Consider the following 27273-nt stretch of genomic DNA (forward strand, 5'->3'; position numbering starts at 1 on the left):
AATTATCCCCAGGACCTACAGTGTTTTCAACATGGTGTATGCAGTGCACCAAGCGCATAGATCATTTTAATTTTAATCTAGTGAGTGGACCTCAAAGTGCAAGATCAGTAAGACGCACCATGCATGGTGCCCAAAGAGCAATGGTTCCGGGCCTATTTTAATGGACCAAGAGGATAGCATTGGGTTTACCACATTGTCACCCAAACAGGGGAAAGGGGGCATAATGGTAATGTCACTGGCCTATAACCCAGAGCCCCAGGCTAATACTGAGGGTATGGGTTCAAATCTCACGATGTTAGGTGGAATTAAAAGTTAGTCTTAGCAATGTTAACCATGAAACTACTAGATTGTCATAAAAACCAATGTGGTTTACTCTGAACTGCCCTCTCAAATGGCTCACAAATCACTCTCTCAGTTGTACTAAACATCTGCAGAAAAGTAAAAAATAAAACCGGACATCCAACAAGGGATAGGCAATAAAAGCTGGACAGCCAGTGACGTCTATGTCCCATGAATGAATAAAAAAAGTCAAACTAATGCACCATAAATTACAATGGCACACCATGCCCTCCAGTGTCCTCCTTACTAACATCTGGAAGCTAGTGCCAAATTTGGAAGAGCTGTCTCACAGACAAGCAACAGTCTGACACAGTCATACTCACCAAATCATACCTTACCAAGTCCCAGACTCCGCCATCACCATCTCTAGATTTGTTCTATTCCACTTGCAGGACAGAACCAGCTTGGGTGGTGACACTATGGTGGGGATGGACTTGCCTTGGGAGCCCACAACATTGCTTGGAATCCATGAAATCTCATGGCATCAGTCAAACACAGACAAGGGAACCTCCTGCTGGTTACTACCTACTGCCCTCCCTCAGTAATGAATCAGTGCTCCTCCATGTTGAACAGCACTTGGAAAAAGCACTGAAGACACTAAGCACACAGAATGAACTCTGGTAGAGGATTTCAATGTTCATCACCAAGAGTGCCTGAGTCGCTCACTATTAACTGAGCTCACCAAGTCCTCAAGGATATATCGGGCCTGCAGCAGGTGTTGAGAAAACCGTCAAGAGGGAAAACATTGCACTCACCAATCTATCTTTTGCAGATGCATCTTTCCATGACAATACTGGTAAAAGTGACCACTGCACACAATCTGCGAGGAGACAAAGACCTCTCTTCACACTCAAGATACCACTCATCATATTCTGTGCTACTACCATGCTGGAAATGGGATAGATCCAGAACAGATCCAGCAGCTCAAAACGGAGATGGTGGACCATCAGCATCAGCAAAATTGCATTTAACCGCTATCCTTAACCTCACTGCCCACATTTCCATCACTTTACCATTACCTGGTTCACTGAGGAGAGCATGCAAGGAGCAGCATCAACTTTATCTAAAAATGTGATGCCAACGTAGTGAAGCTAGAACATAGGACTATATACATGCCAGTGTCAGGAACCAAGCGGTAAATAGAGCTAAATGGTCCCACAACCAATGTATCAGGTCAAAGCTCTGCAATCCTGTCACATCTAGTCATAAATGGTGGTGAGCAATCAAACAACTAACTGAAGGTAGAGATTCCAAAAACATCATGATCCTTATGAGCCCAGAATGTCAGTGCAAATGACAAGTCTAAAACATTTGCAATACCTCTAGCCAGAAATGCCAAGTGGATGATCTATCTGAGTAGGACAGAAGCTCCAGAACTAGTTGCTCCCCTAGCCAAGCTGTTCCAATACAGCTACAGCATACAACAATGTTGAGAATTGTTCAAGTTGTCCACAAAAAACAGGAGAAATTCAATCCAGCCAATTATCACCCCATCAGTCTACTCTCTATCAAAGTTCTGGAAAGTGTTATCAACAGTATTATCAAGCAACACCTACAGAGCAAAACCTGCTCACTGACACTCAGAATGGATTCTGCTGGAGCACCAGATCTCATTAAAGCTTTGGCCCAAACATAAACAAAAAAGTTGAACTAAAGAGATGTGGTGAGAGTGACTGCCCATGACAGCATCTGAATGATGTTGAGATGCTGGGGTTGGACTGGGATGGACACAGTAAGAAGTCTCACAACACCAGGTTAAAGTACAACAGGTTTATTTGGAATCATGAGCTTTTGGAGTGCAGCTCACCTAATGAAGGAGCAGTGCTCCGAAAGCTCGAGATTCCAAATAAACCCGTTGTACTTTAACCTGGTGTTGTGAGACTTCTTACAGCATTTGAATGAGTATGGCATCAAAGAGCCTTGGAAAATTAGAGTCAATGGTAATCCGGGGTAAACTCTCCACTCATTGGAGTCATACTCAACACAAATAAAGCTGGTTGTGGTTGTTGAAAGCCAAACATCTCAGCCCCAGGACATCACTGCAGGAGTTCCTCAGGATGGTGTCCTAGGTTCAACCATCTTCATCTGCTTCAGCAATGATCTTGCCTCCATCATTAGGTTAGAAGTGCAGATGTTCGCTGATGACTGCATAAGTCATTACAGTTCATGATTCCTCAGATAATGAGGAATGCAGCAGGACCTGGACCATATTCTGACTTGGGCTGATGTGTGGTGTGAATGTTACTTGCCGTCACCTACCCTTGGCATTCAATGGCATTATCATCACTGAATCTCCCTCTATCAAAATCCTGGGGGGTTACCATTGAGCTGAAAATGAACAAGACCAGCCATATAAATATTGTGCCTACAAGATCAGATCAGATATCGGGAATTCTGTAGTAGTAATTCACCTCCCTGACTCTCCAAAGACTGTCCACCATCTAAAAGGCACAAGTCAAGAGTGTGATTGGCTCCAAGAAGCTTGACACCATTCAGGACAAAGCAGCCACTTGATCGACAGACCATCCACCCACCACCTTAAACATTCACTCCCTCCACCAATGATGCAACGTAGCAGCAGGGGGTACCATATTCAAGATCCACTGCAGTAATTCATATAGATTTCTTCAACAGCATATTCCAAACCCGTGACTTTTACCACCTAAAAAGGATGAGGGTAGCAAATCCATTGAAACACCTGCGATTCCCCTCAACACCATACACCACCTTTATACCACCACCTTCTCGAGGGAAACTAACAATGAGCAACAAATGTTGACATTGCCAGTAACACTCCCATTTCAGGAAAGAATTTTTAAAAATGAATCAGAACCAGTAATACAAAGGAGAAATATATGGTTCAGTCAAATTAAAAGAAGCGCAAGATAAGCATATAAAGTTCTAGCAAAAACAAAGGGAACCTTCCCAAATAAATCATAGAGGCATTAGTGTTATGACATTCTATACGCTGCAGTCCCCACTAATGGTTAAGGGGATGTTGAGCGAGGATCACATTGTTACTTGAGGTTTTTTAATTTTGTACTTGCATCCTCTTTCTTTGAGTTCACAGTACAGATTAAACTGGCTGCTTACAACTACAGTTTGTCAGCATTTAAACCCGAATGTGGCAATCCAGCATCACCACCACTGAATGATCTATTAGATAAGCTTCCCTGCTAGATTAGGCGATTATACGGCTGCTGCTTCATTGTAGTTGGCAGATTTTTGTTACTGTTTGCATTTCAGTCCAGTAGATTAGCTGATGCTTGAAGGCTCATTAATTGATTGCTTTTTTTAGTTCTAATTTAAGTTGAAGGATGTGATAGTACTGACAAGTGGAGTTCTTCTTTTGAGATATATTGATTGCATCTAGGCGGGTTTATGGAATATATATTGCAATAGACAGAAATAATGCATTGTCCACACAATGCAAGCTGAACCAGATTTTTAAATTTAATACAGAGTGTACTGGTCCAAGACTTGACACTGTCACAATGTGCACATCTGTTCAATAATTTGGAGTGCTTGATCTGTGCTACTCAATGCTGACAGTTATGTCAAATCACTAGCAAAAATGAGAAATAGAGATGAGAAGCTACAACAATATGTTGTTATATTTCTACTGGTCTGTCAGACTATTGACTGGATTATTAAAGATCATGTCCTGAACTTAAACCAGTGGACTCTTCAGTTTAAAGCTGTCATTGTTGTTATAGTTATGATGGGATTTTCAGAATTGAAATTATGTACACAGAGGACTATTCACCATCATTTTGTTAGCAATGACAGCTCAATCTTCTAATCTCTCAATTTCTTCCAATATACCTTAATCTTACTGCTTCCCGTCTAAGTATCTATCACCCTTAAACATCTCAGCTGATCCCTTTTCTATAATCTGCCAGGACAGTATTTCTCTAGCATCAGAATGCATTGTGTATTACAAAGGCTTATTCCTTCTAGTAGGGAAATCCAAAACAATATATCCCTTTGTTTTGGATTTCCCTACTAGAAGGAAAGCTTTTCCTTGTTTTTTTTCTCCATTTAATTCATTCACACAATTTAGGTATCACTGGTAAGGTCAGCATTTTGTCCCTCCTAATACAACTGAGTGCCTTTTTAGGCTATTTCAGAGGTCAGTTAAGAGTCAACCACATTGCTGAGGGTCTAGAGTCATATCTAAGCTAGACCAGATAAGGACGGCAGATTTCCTTCTCTAAAGGACATTAGTGAATGGTAATCCAAAAGATGCAAGCTCGCCATTACCAGATCTAGCTTTATTCCAGATTTTATTTATTTAATTGAATTTAAATTCTCTAGCAGCTGTGGTCAGGCTTGAATGTGTATCTCTGGAAATGGCCCAGGCTTCGGGATTACTGGGCCAGTGACGTATTACTATGCTACTGGAGCCTACATGCCAAAATCCCACATGATTTTAAACATGTCAATTAGATTTCCCTTTTAACAACTTGGAAAATAGAACCAAAATGTATTCAGTCTCTTATCATACTTAGATATCATACTGAATAAGTGCTTCATTTGTAATCAAGCTTAGGGCTGAGAAATTCTGGAGTACTTCATGAACAAGTTGATTCCCACATGAACTTGCTCTAACTAGGCAACCCCAAATTATGCCAGTGTTCTTACCAATTAGAAGGAATTACCGCTAAACTGAAGGGACTGACAGAACATTTTTTTTCCCATAACAGTGAACAACTTAACAATTACGTGTAGCTTATTGAGTGTATACTGAAGCAAGTTATATGATCAACTTAGACTCATGTTAGTAGACTAAAGAATAGCTTGTGGGTGGAGGCCTAAAATCAAACAGAGGAAAATCAAGGTCCAGATTCATCATTCACATCTATTCCCCTCCACATGGTGTCACAGGTAATTAAACATGGAATTCCTTGCACCAAATCACCAAAAACAAGGATTCTTCACAGTTATTTCTTACATGAGACAGCAGTTAAATTCCAATTAAGTTTAATTAGATTAGGAAGGCCTGCAATTTCATACTCTTAAATGGAAGCAGCAATTAAACTAAATGACGCATATATATTTAAATATTTTTCTGCTTAAGCTCCAGAATTGTTTAATTGTATAGTCAAAGCTGTGCCTCTAAATTGAACCTTCTACAACTCAATTGATGTATGACACTTGTAATTACCATCAATAAGGAGAACATTTTGTAACTCACTCCTTCGTCTGAAGGGGCGATCAATTTCCCTTCAAATTTCAAAACATCTTGTAGCCTCGCTTTAAAAAAAAACCCTTTCTCCATCCAATTTTCTCATCTCATATCCTGATGATGTTTGTCCTGGGCAAGGTTCCATTGTCACCAACAGGCCTTTGGTAACTCACTTAAGTGGATGTTCTTAACGTGGGACCTTGCACAGTAAGTGTTGTCAGGGAAGATGTCAATCTGCTGCCTAATGTTCACTCAACTGCACAAATCGCTAAACAGCAATTAGGAGCAGGAACCCTGGCTCATATCCCAACGCTGCCATATTGAAGCTGAAGTGTAATCAAGTAAAGTAGCAGTGACTGGGAACCAGAATTGTGAAGATTTGTGGAGGATTATTTTGAAGGGGGAAAATTAAACTGATGGTAAACATATGTCTTAGAAGAGACAAACAGTACCCAAAGATACAATTCTTTCATACTAACCACATCACTGGTGTTCCATGACTTATGGTCTGGACAAAAAGATCAAGTTCATTGCTCCTAAATAAAGTAGTGCTTGCCTGATCTTTTCTATATTTTGACAGTGACTACACCTGAAAAATATTTTGTTGGCTACGAACATGCTTTGGCACACCGAGGTCATGATATATAAATGTAAGTCTTTTTGATCAATTCCTGATCCTATTCAGGTGAAATTGTTTACAAGCATTGTATTGACCTGATAATGTTAATTTCTATTTGGGGGGTTATATTATTTTCCTCTTATTTTCACCCAGAGAGTGGCAAGCCTGTGGAATTCATTACCACAGTAAGCAGTTGAGGACAAAACATTGTATGTATTCAAGAAGAAATTAGATAATTAGATATAGCTCTTGGGGCAAAGGGGATCAAAGGATATGGGGTGGGGTGGGATGGGGTGGGGTGGGTGGGGGGGGGGGGCGTGGGGGGTGGGCAGGATCAGGCTATTGAGTTGGATGATTGGCTATGACCATAATGAATGATGGAGCAGGCTCAAAGGGCCAAATGGCTAACTCCTGTTCCTAGTTTCTATGTTTCTGCCCTGGCTGTTGTCTCCCATCACACATGCCGCTGTTAAACTGGAGGCAGATGGCTAGTGTTTGAACAAGCTTTGTTGTTTTCGCACTGAATACTTTATGGAAAGTATTCACTTCATGTACGGTTGGCCAACAATGTAATGAGATTTTTAGTGATCTTTTATCAGTCCCCTTGATATTTTATCTTCAGAAAATGACAAATCATTCTTTCGGCAAATCAGCTTGTAGGTAGGTAATCTTGTAGGTTGTATTATTTTTAATTTAAAAGTTGGAAGCAGTATTTTTTCTGTGTGATGCAATGGCCTGGACTTTACAGTAGAAATAAATAACAGTATTTCTATCAGCGCTCAGAGTTATTGAACAGAAAATTGGACTGCAACTTCCAAAATCTACACATAAGTATTTAAATAAGAGAATCAGGCTGCTGCAGTCCAAGTTGCCCTGCTCCTCCACAGCTTTGCCACAGTGGAATCTCGTGGGGATATTTCTTTTTTGCTTTCTGTACAGTATTTGACAGTGAATTCACTATTCTAGCTTACACTTCCCAATTCAGAGTCTGGGGCCATGAAATTTGATAACACCCAAAATCAAGTATGGTGACCCTGATTTGTGATTAAACTGCATCCATTGCTTCTGATAAAGGCAGCGTGTAAACTTCCTGCTGCCTGTTCATTTATAAGGATTGTCGTGTGCAGCCAATACCAATTGAGCTGGTAAGTGGCTGCATACCTGAGCGGGAGGCACTCAAAATTGCATGAGGCTAACACAAGTTCATGCTAGCCTCCAGCTCTTAAAAGGGCAGTTACATCTTGACTGGAGCAGGTGCAGGAAGTCTTTCTAAAGATGGTTTTGACATGAGAAACAAGAATGGTACAACATGGCTGAAAGTGGATTCCACGATATTTCAACACTGAACTGGAGGCCTTGGTGCAAGGGTGCAGAGGAATGGTGATGTGTTCTATCCATGGGCAGACAGAAAGGCCTCCAGACAATCTTTACAAAGGCAGTGGGACCGGATAGTCTTGGCAGTTAATAACACTAGTGTAGTCCCTGAGGACCTGGATGCAGCATCTTACTATTGTTCAAGGTCAGAGAATGTATCTTCAAATCCCACATTCCACCAACTGCACACTGGTTTCACACACCATCAGCGGCCTACCAATGATCACCATCAATCACAGCTCATACCTACAATTCATAGCTGCATCTCACCCTCAAACATTTAGCATTGCTGCAAGCCTCACACCCATATCTCACAGCTCGCACAGTCTGTCAGCAATTCAACCTTGAGAACATCTGATGGTTAATGTCTCAACTTCCATTGTAACAGAAACAGAAGCCAATAAAAACTAAATACCAGTGGAAGCTCAGCTTGTTGCCATACTGGCTCAAACTGTTTCCATCATGGCTACGGATGCCAGTTTTCAAAGGGTAAAGGGTGTCAGAGCAGCCCAGCAATTTGTCCTCCAATACATTGCTAGGATTGCTAAGCTCCTGCCCTAAGGGAGCAGCAGTCAACACAGCAAACCCTCCGGATGACAGCAGTCATGCTCCCATAACTGGTTTCTGCACATAGCTATTTTAAACCTTAATGCACGTGGACATAATTCAAGAAGCTAATCTCATGCTAAATCTTAGAAAAATAAAATTGTTAAACACACTGAATGAAGGTCCTCTATCCTTGGAAACTATCTTGCAGTAGATTGTGGAGTTACCCATACACTTAGATACACTAAAGTTGAGAGAATGTTTGATTCACATTGTTGAAAAGATGTTGGTGTCAACAATCTTTGTAGGCTGTTCCAAACAGTAGATATAATGTATTTTTCGTACAAATTCCTTTTCTGACAAATTCCTTTGAAGGCAGCCCCATGCAGTCAATGGATACATGGAACTGGTACGGTACCAGCTACTTTCCATGCCTTTGCTGTCAGGCCCACTTACTTTTCCCTCACTCGTTAGATGTGCTTAACCCATCCCTCCCTCCTGATAGCCATCAACCAAATGCTCAACAGAGTTTGTATCAGTGGTGGTGTCTGCATCAGGTCAGAATGTCTAACATGGACATCTGCTTGATTGACAGATATGGCTCTGTCACTGAATGCATGAAACAATATGGCTAATACATGTGGAATGTTTGCAGTTTGGTGGTAGAACATCCCCATTTCCTCTCCCCCTTTTTTTTTGAAGAGTGGTTTGGAGCAATTTCAAAAGACACTCTGCTCAAACAGGGCAGTGGCTTAAAGTTTTTGGGCACCTTTCCAGCCTGTTCTTTCATGATGATTACAGGCTGCCTCATCTCAAAACCATATGTTGCACACCTAGATGTGAGTGATGGTCATGACTGAAGTCTGTGACAAATCTGCATCTCACCTTCAGGGACTTCATTGTACAACATGACTGTCGTATGTGCTAGCAATGTTGGATCAAGCTACAGGATTTCTAGTGTCACATACAAAGCATGATATGTTGACATGAATGCATGCATGTAAAAGTTTGGAGGTCAATGTTTCATCTCCATCTTCCTCTTAGATGAAGTAAGTTAAAAATAGCAGGAGACTATAAACACTTACATTATGCACTGTAACACTCCATTCATAATAATCTGTCCAAACTTAGATAAACTTTTCCTCCTGATGAGTATTTGCTTCCAGAACACAGATTGCACTTACACACCAATTCCATCAAGGTACTTTGAATTTCAGCTGAACACAAGATTGTGCCCTTCATCACTAAGGCAACATCCATCAAAGTTGTGCAGTAAAGGTTGCACATCCTGATGCAAGACCTCAAAAGACATGGTTATGAAAACATTTTTGAATACTTAAGAAATGTCTTCCTTTAATGCCAACTAACCGTCCTGTAAAAGCTGCTCAAAATGATTATCCTCCCCCTCACCCCCACCCATAGTTGTGGTGTTGTTGAAATCACTGGGAATTGAGCCCTTCCTGTGGCATTTGATTTGAAGTAGTTGAATTGCAAGGGATCACAATTTTTTAAGCAGAAAATAGTATTGAATTAATAGGAGTGCACTAGCCAGTATCAGTATTATTTCCAAGTATCAGCAATTTGGACAAGGTTCAAGATCATAAAAAATCAATTTACTTACTACACCCATCATATTCCAGAAATTCTAAACTGATTCTTTTGTAGGCCATACTTTAACCCTTTCAATTGTGGCATTAATGTGTGTTTCTAATTAGCTGGTGACATATTTAGCCACAGTGGCCTAAAGGACAGCCAACCTAGACAAATTATGGGCGATATTAGTTGTGTGGGAGATCACCAATGTAAATGCACTCACTCCAATTAAAGTCCATGACTTTCTTTGTTAATCGTCCATGGTGTCAAATCTGAACAGTTTTTCAATGTATTTAATCAGTCTTTCACCAGAACAGAAAAGGAACAACTTCCAAATAATTAGCTCAGAGTAATGGCACAAAGATCAATAAATTCAATATGGCTTGAAGTCTCAGTAATCATATTATGGGTATCAACGAGTCTTTTGAATTTTAAAAAAATATATAGTTGTGTAGTAATGCATGTCTTTTTTATTAAAACTCTTATTAGTGATCCCCTCTAGCAATGTACTTGTTAATCCTACACATATATGGAAATATTGTCATTTGGAACCACTGCCCACAAATCGCAATAGTTGCCAAGAGCGGTTGTTTTATTTGCTGTCCCTCTCCCATCATGTGGTGTGCTGCTAATCCATAAAAGTAAAATACTCCTGCCTTTACTTGCCTGCCAAAGGATTGATAAACGTGTTAGTGAACTAGTCACCCCCAAGCACATTGAAGGATATTCCAGGATGCAAACAGCACTGCAGTCACACCATTAGAGTTAATCACAGTGACTGCAGGCATGCTTGGCGAAGTAATTGCATGCGATGAATAGTGTAAAGGGAACGCACAGGCATGATGCACATACACCATTTGCTGCATTAGCTTTTGAGTGGGTTTATGGATTGATCCTGAAAATGGCTTTCCCCCCTCTCTTCACCCATTGTATAAAAGACTTCTTTTGAACATACTGGGCCATAATTTGCTGGAATGGGGCATCTAATAGTGTCTATCATTAGTTAGGCTTGCTGTTGCAGGTTTAGACTTTTCAAACTTTTTGCATGGCACATTGCTGAAAGCACAAGCTGATAAAGTCACAGCAAGAAATGCAGGGAGCTGGCAGAACAGAGCAAGCAGCTGTGTATCTCTTTAACAAATCATATTGAAGGATTGTGAAAGCACAAGGACTGAGAAGCAAGTATAAATGAAAATGTGTAAATTCATTTAACATCCAGTCAGAAAGAAAAATAAAGGTCAGAATTTTATCAATTGAGTCAGGGTTCTGAGAGCAGCCAGAAGCGTGTATCAGCAACATTCATGGCTGGCAGGTGAGACGTTCCCAATGATTTTACCAGCGGCAGCTCATGAATAAGCTGCAAACGTGGTATTGTTCAGGATGGCAATGAACTCCCTAGAGCCCAAGCGTATTTGCTGTGGTCCTGCTTCATGCAGGCATGAGCCTTTTAGTATCAGAGAAGTTGCAAATGGTGCTGGACACTGTGCAATCATTAGCAGACATCCCTACTTCTGACATAATATTGGACAGAAGGTCATTAATGAAGCTAAAGATAGTTCAGCCTAGGACACTATCCTAAGAAACTCCACCAGAACTGAGATGATTAGGCTCCAACAACCACAACCATTTTCCTTTGTGTTAGGTATGACTCAAGTCAGTTAAGAGTGTGTGTGTGTGTGTGTGTGTGTGTGTGTGTGTGTGTGTGTGTGACCACCCCCCCCCCCCCTCCCTCTCCCTGCTCCTGAATCCAAATGACTTTGATTTTGCTAGGATTCCTTGACGCCATACTCAGCCAATTGGTACCTTGATGTCAAAGGCAGTCACTTTCACCTAACCCAGTGAATTCAGCTTTTCCTGTCCATATTTGGGCCAAGGCTATAATGAGGTCAGGACCAAATGGACTTGATGGAACCCAGACTAAGCACTAGTGAGCAGGTTATTACTCAATGAATGTTCCTTAATAGCACTGTCGACAACACCTTGCATCATTTTTCCAATGATTGAGAGTGGACAGATGTGGTAGTAATTGGCCAGATTGTACTTGTCCTACTTTTTGGAGACAGGCATATCTCAGCAATTTTCCACACTCCTAGGTAGATTTCTGTGTTGTGGCTGTACTGTAACAGCTTGGCTAAGCGTACTTCAGTCCTACTGTCAGGATGGTATCAGGGTCCATAGCTTTTGCTGAAACCAGTGGCTTCAGCATCCCTTGATAATATATGGAGTGAACTGAATTATCTGAAGGCTGGCCTCAGGAGGCGGCTAAGATGGATCAGCCATTTCTGCACCATTTTATTACATGAAATGCACTATATGAATGCAATTTGATACTGTTGACCTGCTTAGTGTTTCCCCTCACCTCAAGTAGATCATCCACCAATGCAGACATGTAACATTTTCATTTTTTCAAACAAGTGACTGAATTCTGAGGGAATTGCTTTTTAAGTAAGGAATTTGCAATATTTCAGAAATAAATTTGTCTCATTCACAGTTCTGCAATTTCCACAAATCATTACGTGGGTTCATTCACGGCCTGATTTCAATAAAACGCCAGATGTGGCTATTATTTTAGCTATTCAATACTCAAAATGGTAATGGACTCAGAAATGATTGGGATGGATGGCACTGTCTCAAGCAAAAACAACAATTTTGTGATTTGTAAAGAAAAGGGATAAATGGAGATAATGGTGACCTGCAGATCCTAATGACAGCAAGATAAACTCCACACAGATATTTCACATTGTGTATCAACGCTAAAGTCACGAGATGATGTTCAAAAGTAAAGCTTGGATATGGACATGATTCCATTAAATCGGAAGCTAAAACAAGTGGACATTTTTCACCTTGGATTGGCTCATTACAGAAACTTGTGGATGTTCAGAGAGATTCAATTACCCTTAGGACAATTGAAAAAGACTGGATACGGTCCAGAAATCAGAATTGATAACAGTGCAATTGAAGGCTTTGTCAACTGATCACCCCAGTCATCCTTAATGGCAGTGAAATGTGCACTCTACAATGATGATAATGAGCCAAGGAAAAACTAATATAGAAATGAAAGCAAAATACAGCGGAGGATAGGTAATCAACCTGAAATGGTAATTCTGTTTTTCTCTCTAGATGCTGCTGATCTGAACTCTTCCAGTATTGTGTGTTTTTGTTTCAGTATGAAAACCAATTTGGTTGCTGGACTTATCAAAAGACAAAAGGTTGCTTCTTTAACTCTACCCCTATCAGTTTAGACCAGATTCAAACTCCGTTCCAGAGATAACTGGATAAAGCTGTAGCTTACTGTCCCACATAGACTCCATTGAATCTACTTTCTATGGTTAACTGGATTGATGGATGTGTTGAAAAGGTTGCTTTAACATTTGCTGAAATGATTAAATACATGCAAGTTGGATTTCTGTAAGGGTTGTTTGATCATCCAAAATACTTCTAGCAGAAGACATGTAAGTAACAATGTAAACAGTATTTTGTGCCATTTGATAGAAATTCACCACCTTCCAGTTTGATCAGTATTGTCAACATAACTGAATGATTTCCTACATTTCAATGTCAGTATCCATTCTCTAACTTTGATGTGCTATTTATATACATATATGCATCTTCTGTTCAAAGCCTGTATCTTTAAAAGGTTGATAACTATAGTTTTAAACACCCTAGAGGCTTCCAATTGAAATACATATTTTATGCAATTACAATAAAATAAATCTTCTTACAGCTTATAAATAGTTGTTTTTGTTGTAAAAAGAGAAACGAAAAAAATAAATCTTGATTGCTTTCATAGTACAATAAATTAAAACTGAACACAAACTCACCTGAACCATGGAGTTAAATTGTTGTCCACTTTTCTTTCTTAAAATGGTTTATCTCACTAATTTAATTTCCAGCATCTTTCAACATCATTTCACATCTTCCTTCCCTTCAGTTCATTTTTGGGATCGAGTTTCATGGAATCATGGTACCTGGCACAAGCTGATGCACAGATAAGCCTTTGCTGATGTGCAAAAATAAGCTTTTATGGAGAGATAATGATTTTTTTAAAAATCTTCTTTGTTCTTAGGCAGTCCTTCAGGATTGTGGATGACTTGCACACAGATGATTCTTGAAAGATTGGGTAGATGAATTGTTTAGAGGTTTGTGCTTTCACTCCGATGCCTCAGAGTGTTTCTGAAGTCTCTTAATGTGTTCAGTGCCTTCTCAAATTAACTTTCTCCATTTTAGTTGGTCACAAGCCAGGGAATCCGACAAGCTGTTGATGATGTTTGTCCTCTTCAGCAATGCTGTGTGTACATCTTTAAAGTCTTTCCCAGCATACTCCTGGGAGTCTCCTGCCACAACTGAGTTCCAAGTAGGACAGTTGCTTTGTGAGTCTGTTGTCAAGCACACAAATGATGTGTCCTGCACTGTGGAGCAGGTTGTGAATGATTTGCACCTTGATACTCAGCATGTTGGCTTGGGAGAGGACTCTGCTTTGGACTGCGTTTCTTACCGCTGATTGTGGAGGATCTTGCAAAGGCACCATGGGTGATACTTCTCCAGTGCTTTGAGTTGCCTATTGTAGGTTGTCCAAGACTCTGAGGCATTCAAGAACATGGGAACCCATCATGCCCAGTGAACAATGACCACAGTCTTGGGTTTGAAATACTGGTCCTGTAATAATCTTTCCCACCTCAGCTGAAGGTTAAGTTGGCACATTGGAGCTAATGATGAATTTCTTTGTCTATGTCTGCCTTCTGTTTATTTTTGATCACATCACCTTGCTTCTCACTCATAATCATAAGTATAGAACTGGACAGTGTTCCCAGGCCCTCAGTGGGATATAATGCATGAACACTGACCCGGGTGGAAGTTTCTCCAAAAGTCTTCTTACAATGGGGACTATACTTGGCAGAGGTGAAAGGAAGAGACAGCTGTGTTTTATTTTCCAGGAAGACCCCCTTCAACACTACACAGCTAAAACATCTTTGCCAGATTTTCCAACATCCTTGGTATGGGAGGTGTTACAGATGCTCCGTAAGTGGCATTTGGGCAAGCAAGCATATTAGCAAAGATTTGTGTTAAACCTCAAAAAGTCCAGGGTCAGCAGCAGAGTTTCCCAGCAGGTATATCTCAACATTTATACATTGTTTCTTAAGATTGAATTCAGTGCCTTGAATAAAGTAGTATGACCAAAACTAAATGAATGTTCCACATCGCAATTCAGACCACCACCCCTCACATGGCCAGCAATGTTGACTGGGTGAAGATCAATTGGAAAGCACGTGCAATGCTATACTTGCATTTTTTTTACTGCTGCTTATGTGTGAATGATGGCCTATAAAAACTTTGATACCAACAGTATGAGAAAGGATAAACAGTAAGCAACTCATGGAAGAAAGATGTTGAAATGTTGATACCAAAGAGGGATAAAAATATATATTCAAAATAGCAGCCACTGGAGATAGGTTAGCAAAGCAAGTGAGAAATATACATAAAATCAGGACTGCAGGTAGTACAACTTTAGTGAAAGAGGATGAAATCAAAGAGAGGTGGGGCCAATATTTTAATTGGCTTATGAATGGAGAAAATTCATGAACAAAGACAGAAGAGGTAGCTGCAAATCAAGGAATGACAACTAACTGCAAACTGAAAGAAATCAGAATAGCACCGAAAGGATTGAAAACCTGCAAAGCACAGCATCATATGCTGTCTTATGATTGCTATATATTAGAGTTATTGCATGTTGCACGGTCTCTTTAAGGATTTGGTCACGTGGTCAGTCTGTGATGTCATTGACTACTTTGCAGGCATTGTTCAGTCTGGATCCAGCCACTGTGGAGTAAACAGCAACCTAATAAAGCTGTTCTGTTGTTAGACCTAAAACCCACACACTATCACTTTCTATTCTTTTATCCTGCAACAACTGCTACAAATATAACAAAGAGAAAAAGACCAAGCTTCAAAGGAAAGGAGGATATTCAAGCTTGCAAAAGTTACTGAAAAATGTTAAATTCGACCAAGTATCTTTAAGATATGGGGCAGAGTCATGGGCCAGAGATTGAGAAAAGTCGTGGAAATTCATGAAGGTCAATTCACATTCATGCCCAGAGGAATCACTTCTGCTGCCATTTTTATTTTGATACAAGTGATGGAGAAATATTGGGAAAGCCATTTAATAAGATAATTGTATTCATCAATCTACGGAAGGCTATGACCAGGTGCGTAGATAAGAAATCTGTAAATGTGCTAGAATTTGTGGAGTCCCTGAGAGGTACATATGATTATTACAGGACATGTACAAGTACCAAACAAGAGTCAGAGGATGGAATTTTCCAGCTGCGCTCATGCCAAGATCTGAAAATCCCACCCGAGGTCAACAGACCTTTGCATGGTCCTGCTATGATTCCCATGGCGGGCAACATGAGAAAATACAGCCCGGAGGCTCTGGGAGAGTGAGAGTTTCAATGTTAGACTTTAGCAAGAAATCAACACTTGAGCCTCTTCCTGATTGTCATATATGTCTAACTGAGCAAGTGAGACAGGAAGTCAATGATGTTTGCAGATGACACCGAGTTGTGTGGTGAAAATGAAGAGAACATGACCAAGTGTCTGAAGAACTGGAGAAAGCCACTGGAAATCAAGACTATGAAGATCAATTGACCAAAGATCCAATAGTCAGTTTGAGTCTGGGGAAGAGGTTCAAAGTGACTGTGCAAAGCTTATCAGTGAAGAATGGGAGAAAGTGAGTAGTTTCAAGTACTTGGGGTCAGTGGTTGCAGAAGATGGAAAAGGAAATTAGGCAACAGGTTAGCTCTGGTTGAAGAAACTGGAAAAAGTGCAGTCGAGTGTTGATTAATAGAAAAGTATTGCTAAAACTGAAAGGAAGAATCTACAGAACAGTTGAGGGAGCAGAGCGGCATAGTGGTTAGCACTGATGCCTCACAGCTCCAGAGACCCAGCTTCAATTCCAGCCTCAGGTGTCCGTCTGTGGGGAGCTTGCATGTTCTCCCCATGTCTGTGTGGGTTTTCGGCAGATACTCCAGAAATGTGCAGGTTAGGTGGATTGGCCACAGGAAAGTACCCCTTAGTTTGTCTATGTCTGCGTAAATGCATGCCGTGATGGATTGGCGTCCCGTCCTGTGTGTATCCTGCCTAATGCCCAGTGTCTGCCAGGATAGACTCCAACTCACCATGACCCAGATTGAAGTAAGCAGTTAAGTGAAAGTGAAGGGAAGAGGAAGTTGTGAGGATAGTCTTGTTATATAGCACAGAAACTTGGACAACATCAAGAAGGGAGGAACATAGTGATTGGATACTGATGAGATGAGGAAGCCAAGTTAGATGTGTGGAGAAATGAAGAGGTGGGGGGCTGCTGCAGAGAGAGTGAGAGAGGGGAAATGTGGTGAGGCAAGTGATGAAAATGGGACTGCCAGGAAGAAGGATTAGAGGAAGGCCAAAGACCAGATGGAAACCACGGTGAGAGGTTTAAACACAGTGGGATTGGAAGAGCAATGGGTGACTGACAAGAGGTGATGGAGAAGAGTAATTCATCAGTTTTGTGGTGATGCCAAGTGAAATGGGAGAAGCTGAAAGAAGAAGAAGAAATAAGAAGCTACTATGAAAACCTCTTTCAGCATACTTGGTAGAAACACAATGGAACACACCACTAAGAAGTAAAATTTAGATTAGAGATTAAAAAGTAAGATGAATCAACCACAGCCTGAACCAATTCACTTTTTATCAGATTAGAAATCAAGAGAGAAGAAGATGCAAAACTTTATCCTCAAACAAGTGCAATTCCTGGAGTAACAGGAATGTATAAGGAACCTATTCTAGCTACAATGACATATACATAATTTAATTATATACATAATTCCCAGAAATCATAGGATCTCCTGCACTACAATACAGCTATCTTATGTTGCAAAATATTAATGTACAAAAGAAAAATCAGTAAGAACAATTTCACTCAAGGTAAGTTACTTATTTAATCCCTTCTTGGAATTGGTTGTCGTAGCAAGGCCAACATCAATTGCCTGTCACTTATTGCCCTTGACAAGATGAAGGTGAAACTTTCTTCTTGAACTGTTGCAGTTTCTGTAATGAAAATTCTGCCACAAATTGGTTTAGTGGCAAGTTCCAGAATTTTGATCGACTGATGCTGAAACATCAATGATATATGTCTACGTCAGAGTAGTGTGCAACTGGGAGGTACCTGCATGCCCATGTACCTGCTTCGTGCACTTTGAGATGGATGTCACAGGTTTGGGAGGCTCTAGCAAGATGATTCAGTGCATCTTGTAGGTGGAACACTCTGTAGCCACGACATGCTGGTGGTGGAGGGATTAGATAAAGTGGCAACCCTGTGGATAGCTTTGTTCAGGATTTGGTTGAGTTTTCCTCCTAAGCTAGTGCATTTGCTGTTCTCTTTTTATTCTAAGAACAACACAATATCTGAATTCATATTTTAAATCTCTTCCATCTATTTCTTTCACCTGGGCTAAGAAAAATTGTTTTACTTAAAAATGTTTTAATTAACTCTTACATTGTTGCATTGCTGCAATTTATTGCCCATCCCTACAGTTGAGTGACTCGCTGAGCTACTTCAAAAGACAGTAAAGAGTAAACCACATTGTTGTGGAACTGGAGTCAGAAATAGCCAAGAATGGACAAGACCCACTGTTTTTCATGATAAACGGTTATAGGGAATCAGTCAGATTTTTACAACAATTAATGATTCCATTTTTATTGATACTTGTTTATTATGTTCAGATTTACTTAATTATAGAATTGAAATGGTAGGATTTGAACTCGCATTACTAATAGGTCCAGTAAACTAACCACTGTGCTTGAAATAAACGATTTCTTCATTTCTTTCACAGGTTCAGTCAATAGTTACCACCTTTTGCGTTTGAATGCTCCACCTTATTGAAGTATTGGCAATCTTGTTTTACTATCTCCACAGATAGTGCTAAAGAATCTCCACAAAGTTTAGAATCCTGTTTCATGTCAAAAATATACTTCTGGATCCAAGAACTGAATTCTTTCTAGTCTATCCAAGGCTTAAATGTTGCTCTTATATCAAGAGATATTCTCTCAAATCTTCTCTTATAATCTCGGATAAGATACAAACACCATTGTTATTCAGCACACGATTCTAATTTCACCCTCATCTCCAACCTCTTTTCTCCATTACAACCTTATTTAGTTTCTCTATTTTAATTACTCAGTTTAGTGCCATTTTGAACCTTTTACTCTTGCTAAGCTCCAAAAACACTCTCTCAATCCACAAATGTTAAAATAAAGATTCAATCTTGCTCCCAATAAAACATCGTTTCCTCATTTGGTCGTCTTCTCTCAGCATCTTTTCAATCTTGGTGATCCTGTCCATGATAAAAATGGAATTGAATGGCCCACTTCCTCTCTTTCACTTGAAGTTTTCAATATTAAAATAGTCCAACCACACTTTTTGGAGAAATGTACAGGAAGCTTTCCAAGACTCTTAACTTATGGCACGTCCAGAGTAGCAGCTTTTGATGGTCTATTTCCGTCAATACCACTGTCGATGGGCATAATTAATATTTTAAAAATCCATATAATTGGTGCTACAGAGTATTTAAATATAAACTTCTTAGGAATGACAAACAGCACTCATTTTGCTAGCTTCTAGGGGCAGCCTCACTTTATATTATATTGAAATATATATGACAGCATTCAAAACATGTAACCACTGAAAGGTTTACTGGAATTTAACCGAAATCATTTAGTTTAACTACTCCTGGAACCTGTATCTAGACCAGTAATTTTAAAATATATTAATTTTTCCCTTCCCCAATGCTTATTGATGTGGAGGAATTAGTCCTGCAAAGGAAGTCCTTAAGCCTAGTCTGCACATTCCCAGAAACAGCTGGCCTCTGGTTTTTCCTTGGTGCAGCAGATTATTTGTATTCTTTTTACCCAAGTTACATCAAGCCAACATGTATATGGGAAGATCTGTCATTACAAAAATCCCAGAACAAATGTATCAGAAAAGACTTTCACATTCTTATTGTAGGGAATATCTTCTCCAAAATGTCAGTGAGAGGAAAACAGGAAGATTTGACACAATGCAATGTTAATTCTAATAATTGTATGTTGAGGAAGAATGGGGTTTATTTCCAAGGTAGTAAATCACAGACTCCCAGACAGTCAGAGTAGACTGATTTATATTGTCTTTCAATGATCCCTAATCCTTCCCCAGTTGGGAACAGCTGTGCTTAATTACCATTGTAAAGCATGCATTTCATTGCAACACAAACTTAGCATGAACATGGAGGCTTGCTGTAAGAGGGAGCAAAATGAAGTTTTTGAGATGACAGGAATTGACAAAGTCAATGTAGGCAAATAATTCACTATTTCAAATGCCAAATGCTAATTTTGAAATTATGAAATCAACAGGAAGCCAAGACAGGCAAAACTTTTTTCCACTTAATAGTATGAACATGAGGTTAGTAACTGGGAAAATCAAATGAGGGTTGTCGGCAAAAGAAAAGTTCAAGAGAATTCTGATAAATTATCTTAAATGAGGGAAAAGATTGAGGGCCCTGGTGAAGGATAGATAAGAAGTTAGGGTTGATCTAATGTTTAATAGAAATGTAATTAAATGCACAATGAATTCTGAACTATTGCTCAGGATTTTCATTTATGACTATCAACCATCTGCTTTTGTCTGTGAGAATAAAAGCAGACAAGAAATGAATTGCGGAATAAAATGCAACAATAGATATATCTGAAATTCTTCAGTACTGCGGGGTGGATTTTATTGTTAAAGGCAAAAGGACAAGGCTAAAGTTCGTCATAATTTTCAATAGCAAGATCACTATCTTTATCATTTCTATTTCAGGGGTATTTTGTAATTTGCATGTTCTGAAATCATGAAGTACTTGATGGCTAAAGTATAACCAGTGTTGCGAAATTGGAACTTAATACCGCGGCACGGTAGCACAGTGGTTAGCACTGCTGCTTCACAGCTCCAGGGTCCCGGGTTCGATTCCCAGCTTGGGTCACTGTCTGTGTGGAGTTTGCACATTCTCCTCGTGTCTGCGTGGGTTTCCTCCGGGTGCTCCGGTTTCCTCCCACAGTCCAAAGATGTGCGGGTTAGGTTGATTGGCCAGGTTAAAAATTGCCCCTTAGAGTCCTGGGATGCGTAAATTAGAGGGATTAGTGGGTAAAATATGTGGGGTGGGATTGTGGTCGGTGCAGACTCGATGGGCAGAATGGCCTCCTTCTGCACTGTAGGGTTTCTATGATTTAACTTTCAGTGTACAGATGAAATAATACTGCACTTTAATAATTCCAAGCTGCTGAAACACCTGCTTGACCTATTTCCTATTGTTATGGGTCAGGTTAGAATCTCCAAAGTACTTTATGGAGACCACCCGAACTATAAGTTTTGCATCTTGAATTTGGCTAGGATGAGCATATTTTCACTTCAGGTACAATTCAATAACCCATTAGAGAGCCTTTATCAAACTTTATTTAAGAATATAATAAACACATATAAAAAGAAAATTAGCAATACCTTTTACCAATTACAAAAAAACCCCACAATAATGTATTAAGCCTTAATTGAATATTAAAGCTGTTCCAACAAACCAAAACCTTTCATAGACAAAACTCTTTACAGAGGCTTAACATAGCATAGATTAAAATCTCACTTGATTGGAATTGAGCTTTTTTGAAGCCTGCACTTTCCTTCCAGAAGGCAAAACATTGCCTGGAGATAACCAGCAGAATTTCCAAATGGAACAGGGGGAGAGAGAGACTTCAGCTTCTTTCTTGCTTGATGCCCCTGCTAAAACTAAACTGCAGCCTCAGAACTCTCAAAGCTGAAACCTTAAACTCACTGGAAAGAAAAACTGTCCAAAAGCACATCACCTTTTCTCCTAACAATGCAGGATCGTAAAACTAATCCCAGAGTAAACACAAACAGCCCCATTTACCACTTAAGAAGAAATAAAAGGACAATTCTAGTCAAATCGACAACAATGACATCGCCGAAGCTGTGAGCTGCAGAAATCATGTTTAAAAAACTCTCTTAAAGGGACACTAACTCTGATCTGCTGTTCTCCTTTGAAATCAAAGGAAATAAGTTGATCTTGTTGATTTTAAATGGGTGCTGAATATGCTGAGCTATCCAACCCAAATTGTGTTTTGAATCCTTTGGGAACTATTAATGACAAAACATTCACTTAAAACAATAAAGGCACAAAGTACACCACAAGCGCAGAGGTCAGGTTGCAACGTAATCATGGCAGCGCAGCATGATCATCAATATACTGGTAATCTTATCCAGAAAATAAATTGAAACTTTATTTGACTCAATCTAATATATTGATGTTTAAATAAGATTGGCTTTTTTAAAGGGATAGAAATTCACTCAATTTTAAATCAAAAGTTAAAATGTGAGAAGAAAAGGTGACAATAAAAGTCATAGAAATCATTCATCTTTTTAAATTTACTTGTGTGTGTTTATTTGTTTGCCTTTCTTATCTTTTAATCTGTTTGGTTTCTGTATAAGGCTTATTTTGGTGTACACATTTTTTCCATTTTGTAGGCAAGAGCAGATTGCAATTAACATTCATTACTTTTAGCAATTACTGTAAAATCTGATAGAAACAGAGATGATGGCTAACCAATAAATCAAAGAACCATCAACTGAGGGGACAACTGAGAGGGCAAGGAACTGGCTTAAGAAAGTAAAGAGGCAGTAAGACTTTGGGCTAAATAGCAGTACAGCAAAAAGCATGGATAAAATTCTTCATTTTACAAAATCATTTAAATATTGTTTCATTCTGGGCAAGGCTAAAATTTTAATGCTGAGATCATGAATTGTACATTTCTGAAACTGCTTTCAATGTTTAGTAGTAATGCAAAAAAGAAGGTAGGAACGTAATTAAACGCACAATGAATTCTGAACTATTGCCCAGGATTTTCATTTATGACTATCAACCATCTGCTTTTGCTTGTAAGAATAAAAGCAGACAAGAAATTAATTGAGGAATAAAATACAACAGTAAGTATATCTGGACTTCTAGTACTTCAGTGTGGAATTACTGTTAAAGGCAAATAGACAAGGCTAAAGAATTTTTTTATAATTTTCAATAGCAAGATGACTATCTTTATCATTTCTATTTGAGGTATTTTGTAATTTGCATGCCAAAATGGAGAACAACTTTGCTGATGTTTGATTAGCATCTGTTCATTCATATCCCATCTGTACCTGAAATGTTTATTCATCTCCCTCTGCTTTTTGGTAGGCTTTTTGTATTTACTCCATTATTTTCCCCTTCCAAATTCTGCTTCCAGCATGTAATTAATTTGCTGAAACCCAGGTTTTTGCCAGTACAGCTCTTTAGCCAACCATTAGATTTCTTTTACCTTCAAGTGGGGAAGTTCTTAACCTCCACCAGGCACTCCCTATCACTGTGCAATCCAGGTGAGAAATACACTGTCTCAGTTGTGCAATTGTACCCCTCCATTCCAATTGCATACCCATTATCTCCAATGAGTGCCACCATGTCCCTCCCCTAAGCACTTTTTGTTATGTTTCACTCTTCTTGGTTTTTTAGCCCTTTTCTATTCATGATCCTCCAAATCATGTACAGTGTTACAAGTAAAAATAATGGGAAGCTGATCTATTTCCAGGTCGCTAGCCATATATTTTTGAATCATCCACTAGGAAAATAACCACAGCAGCATTCCATCAGCCTGCTCACTTCCACCTCCCCTCCCCACTGCTCCCTCCTCCCCACCAAAGAAAGTAGCACCCTCCTTTATTACCACTTCTCCCCATACAGTACAGCCCAGTTGAGATCAGGAGCTCCCTCTAGTGGGTTGCTCACTTACAGCACTATTCCTTTTTTCTACCACACTTGCGCATGGGGTCCTTCACTGTAGCTACTTGGTACCTCTTTCCCAAAACTCAACTGAGATCAGGATTTCCCGAGAGCTTTTGTACATCCAGTCTACCGTGCAGTCTGCGAAAGGTGCTGTGGTGTTTATCATGTGAACAATACAAATTCAAAGAGACTTACTCAACACTGCGAATCATTACAACCTTTTTGATAACCGAGCTAGGTAACTTGTATGAACACGTGACTACCCAATCATACTGCCATGAATAACGTCCCTCTCCTGAATAACAAATAGCTAAAGTAATGGACCTGTCCATCTATTTGGATGTATATATGACAAATTCCCTAGAACTAATATAACTGGCATGAACACATTTGTACTTCCATCCATGAGAATTAGTTCTATTTAATTGTCAATTGGTGTTCAGACGGCAACAACCCTTGATATTTCAGTTTTGAAAAGATGGTAATAATGGGAAATGTGGCCAGCCAGTTTTAATTGAAAAAAATCTTTTGGTATCATCTTTAATATTATTGTTTTATATTCTGAATGAAAAAAATGCATCCCTTTAGTTTATTCCAAAGAACAATTTCAGTGTCTGTGATGCAAATAAAATAAATTAAAATACAATAAGTTTCACAATTTCATATTATGGTGCGACTTGGTCATAGGAGATGCTAGAAGGGTTGCAGTACTGATTGACTGCTTTGTGGTGCTGCTCCTACTGCTATTGATCAAGGCAAAAACAGGCCAGCCACTCCGGCGTTCACATCTAGGAAAGGACAGCTAAGGAGCTGTCCATTCTGCTGACTGGTAACTACTGGATAAGTGCTGAATAAACTAACTCATCACAGAAGAAAAAGCACAGAAGAAAAAAAGATCTCAATTGAATGTGTCCCATTGTAATTGACAAAGAGACGCCAAATCCAATATTATCGAGTGGAAGCAATCCAATTGCCCCAAGGTTTGGTTGTATTCTTGTTCTGAGTACAATCTTGGGAGGCAAAGCAGTCAGGTCAAGCATTTCCGAGAAAAGATTACAGATCTCAGCTTAGCGCGCTTGCGGTGAGATTTAAACATATTAAACAGCTAAAATCAAAAGAACCCGTCCGATCAGCTTCTGTGACAGGGGAGTTTGAAGTCAGACAACGTTAATTCCAAACTGGACCGTATGGAGCAGCTTACATTAGAGGGAAACGATTGAGGAAGGAGCTGACTTGATAGTCAACAGATTTACCACTGGCAAATCCAGGCGGTTTTTAGAAGGTTTTCAGGATTTAATTTTCGGCCACCTTTCCGGATGGCAGGTGAGCTGACTGAGTGGATAGATACCATCCGGAACCCCCAAGCCCATCCATCCAAGGGTGAATACTGCATCTCCAGCCGCCTCATTGAAATGTGTACCCATGCTGACTTGGAACTGGAACACATATCCTCACTCTTAACCTTTGGAAAGTGCCAGCTCTTAACAGACAGCTGTCAATTCACCAATGGCTTAATTCTGCCTTCAACTTGAACCATGAGCTGACAGCACACGCACTCCTTTGTAAAATTGGGAACTTACTCCACTACATTGGTCAATGTTTGTTTTTTTTTGTGAAAGATTGTGAAAGTTGCGTTGGGGAACTGAAACAATCCCTATCAACAATGAATCCAAACATTAAAACCCATCGAGGCGACAGGCTCAGTGACGGGATCTGCCTTCTCCCGAGACCTGAATCAGCTGGGGCTGGGATCCCAGAGACAAAGATCAAATCAATGCTGCTGACATTTTCAACTTTCCAAGTCATACAGCCGGCCGCTTTGCTGTGTTAACACTTTACCGCATTGTCTGCTACAGGCAAGAAAGAGACTTGCAAACACTCGCACTTAACCCTCATTTTCCTCCAACACCCAAAATCGCTTTAAAAATATTTAGAATTTATAAAAAAAACACTAACGGTGTTCATCACCGTAAGCGGAAAGTGTTCAACGAAACCAAGTTGGAAGAAACTTACCAATCCTGAGGACTTGTTGAGAACTCTGCGAGGGAACTACAGAGATATACAGGAGTAAGCAAAGTGCAGATTTCGTATCCCGGAATAACACGTTCGGATCGCAGCACATGGTTCTTCTCATGGCTTGTTCTCGCTCACTCTAAATCAAATGGCAGGATTTGTTGGGATCCGGCACTCGGCGACTCTGTCCCCATTTCATATTAACCCTGCTGGGTGCACGGCGGGAGTCACTGAATAATCCTGGCCGCCTGTCCCCTCCTCAATGCACCAAGCACACACACACACACAGGGCTCGGAGGAGTCTGCGAGACACACACTCACTCTCTCTCTATACACACACACCACTACCCGTCCTCTAGGAGCTGGATCTGGCCAGTGCTTATGTCCCAAGCTGGATCAGGGCTGGCCGTTCAGTGACATGAATGGGCGGGTGGCTGTGAAACACCGTCGGAGAGGAGGTGCCTCGCCGCAGCGTCCGGGCTCAGTGTACACCAACCCGCGGTTATACATCAGCAAAGCGATGGGAGAGAGAGAGAGAGAAATCCCAACCTCACATTTAATCCTCATTCCCACTGGTGACGCTACTGGGCTCAGAACTGCAATCAAACCTTTCTACTGACAGAGCTGGAATGACACATTCAACTTCATACACATCTACACAACATATAATCATCTTCCTTGTTGTCCTGTATAGAGAAATGTGTTCCTGTAATACAATGGTGAATAGTTGTTTCTGATCTGACCTGTACTCCGCGGGCACTGAACTATAGGTTTTGCCTGTGTGGACAGCCACAACTCTTCCCCCCTTCCCCCCAACCCAACTCCTTTTCATGTTTTCTGACCATCCCAGTTCAAACCAATTGACAGAACTGAGAACCTACGTTCAGATACCTCAGCCCTAAATGCTGTTGCCAATCTTCCCTTACAACCCCGTGCCAAACACTCGCTTACACTAAATTCCTTTTTTTTTACAATGTTTGAATTGAATGTTTTCCTGCAACAATGGAGTACCTAACCTTCCCGGCGATGGTTAAGCCGCACTCACTACCCTGTATAACCAATTAGCAGGTTTTCACAGCATCAGCGCTTACGTTTAGATTTCGGTAACTATTTCTAAACACATTCCAAAAGTTATGCCATTGGTAATACTTGATGTTAAAAGTCATCTTTAACCCTTGAAAATTGGCTTCCTGCGCCGTTGGAATTACTCTGATTGAAGTGGAAATTACTGGCTACCAGATTCCACTACTATGGGTTAGAGCCTCAATGCAGACTGTAGGGATTTTTATTTTTCAAACTATTGCTCTTTCCGAATGCTGAGTATGCGGGATTTTGGTACATGAAATGTACATGTTGAGCAAAATTTAATTTTTGATCCCAGAGGGACATAATATTTATTCACCTCATTTCTTCTAACCCAGTGAGTGAACAATTATTTTAAAAGAAAAGGTAATTCTCTTTACATTACAGCTGTCTAGTCAATTCTTTGAAGATGGAAAAAAAATGAAATCTCTGATGTTAGTAGATATCAATGGACACGGACAGGTTGGTGGAATGAGTGGATATATAGCAGATTAAATTTAATACAGAGAAATGTGAAGTGGCATGTTTTAGTAGCCAGAAGGAGGAGGGACAGTGTAATCTAAATGATGCAATGCTAAAGGGGGTGCAGGAACAGGGACACAGGAACAAGGAACAGGAACAGGGACGTGTTTGCGTGGGTTTCCTCCGGGTGC

General features: G+C 40.0%; 1 protein-coding gene across 1 annotated transcript in view; it reads right to left on the bottom strand.

Annotated features, from left to right (window-relative positions):
* Positions 1-25867, bottom strand: part of LOC144506409 (glutamate receptor ionotropic, kainate 1-like) — a 367974-nt gene extending 342107 nt beyond the window's left edge. Inside the window, exon 1 of the mRNA XM_078232482.1 lies at positions 25538-25867. Within this exon, the coding sequence (XP_078088608.1) occupies positions 25538-25658 (121 nt within the window). The 5' untranslated portion in view covers positions 25659-25867. The remainder of the gene's footprint in view (positions 1-25537) is intronic.
* Positions 25868-27273: the final 1406 nt, after the last annotated feature.

The sequence above is a fragment of the Mustelus asterias genome, chromosome 17, assembly GCF_964213995.1.
Source record: "Mustelus asterias chromosome 17, sMusAst1.hap1.1, whole genome shotgun sequence".
Taxonomy (NCBI): Eukaryota; Metazoa; Chordata; class Chondrichthyes; order Carcharhiniformes; family Triakidae; genus Mustelus; species Mustelus asterias.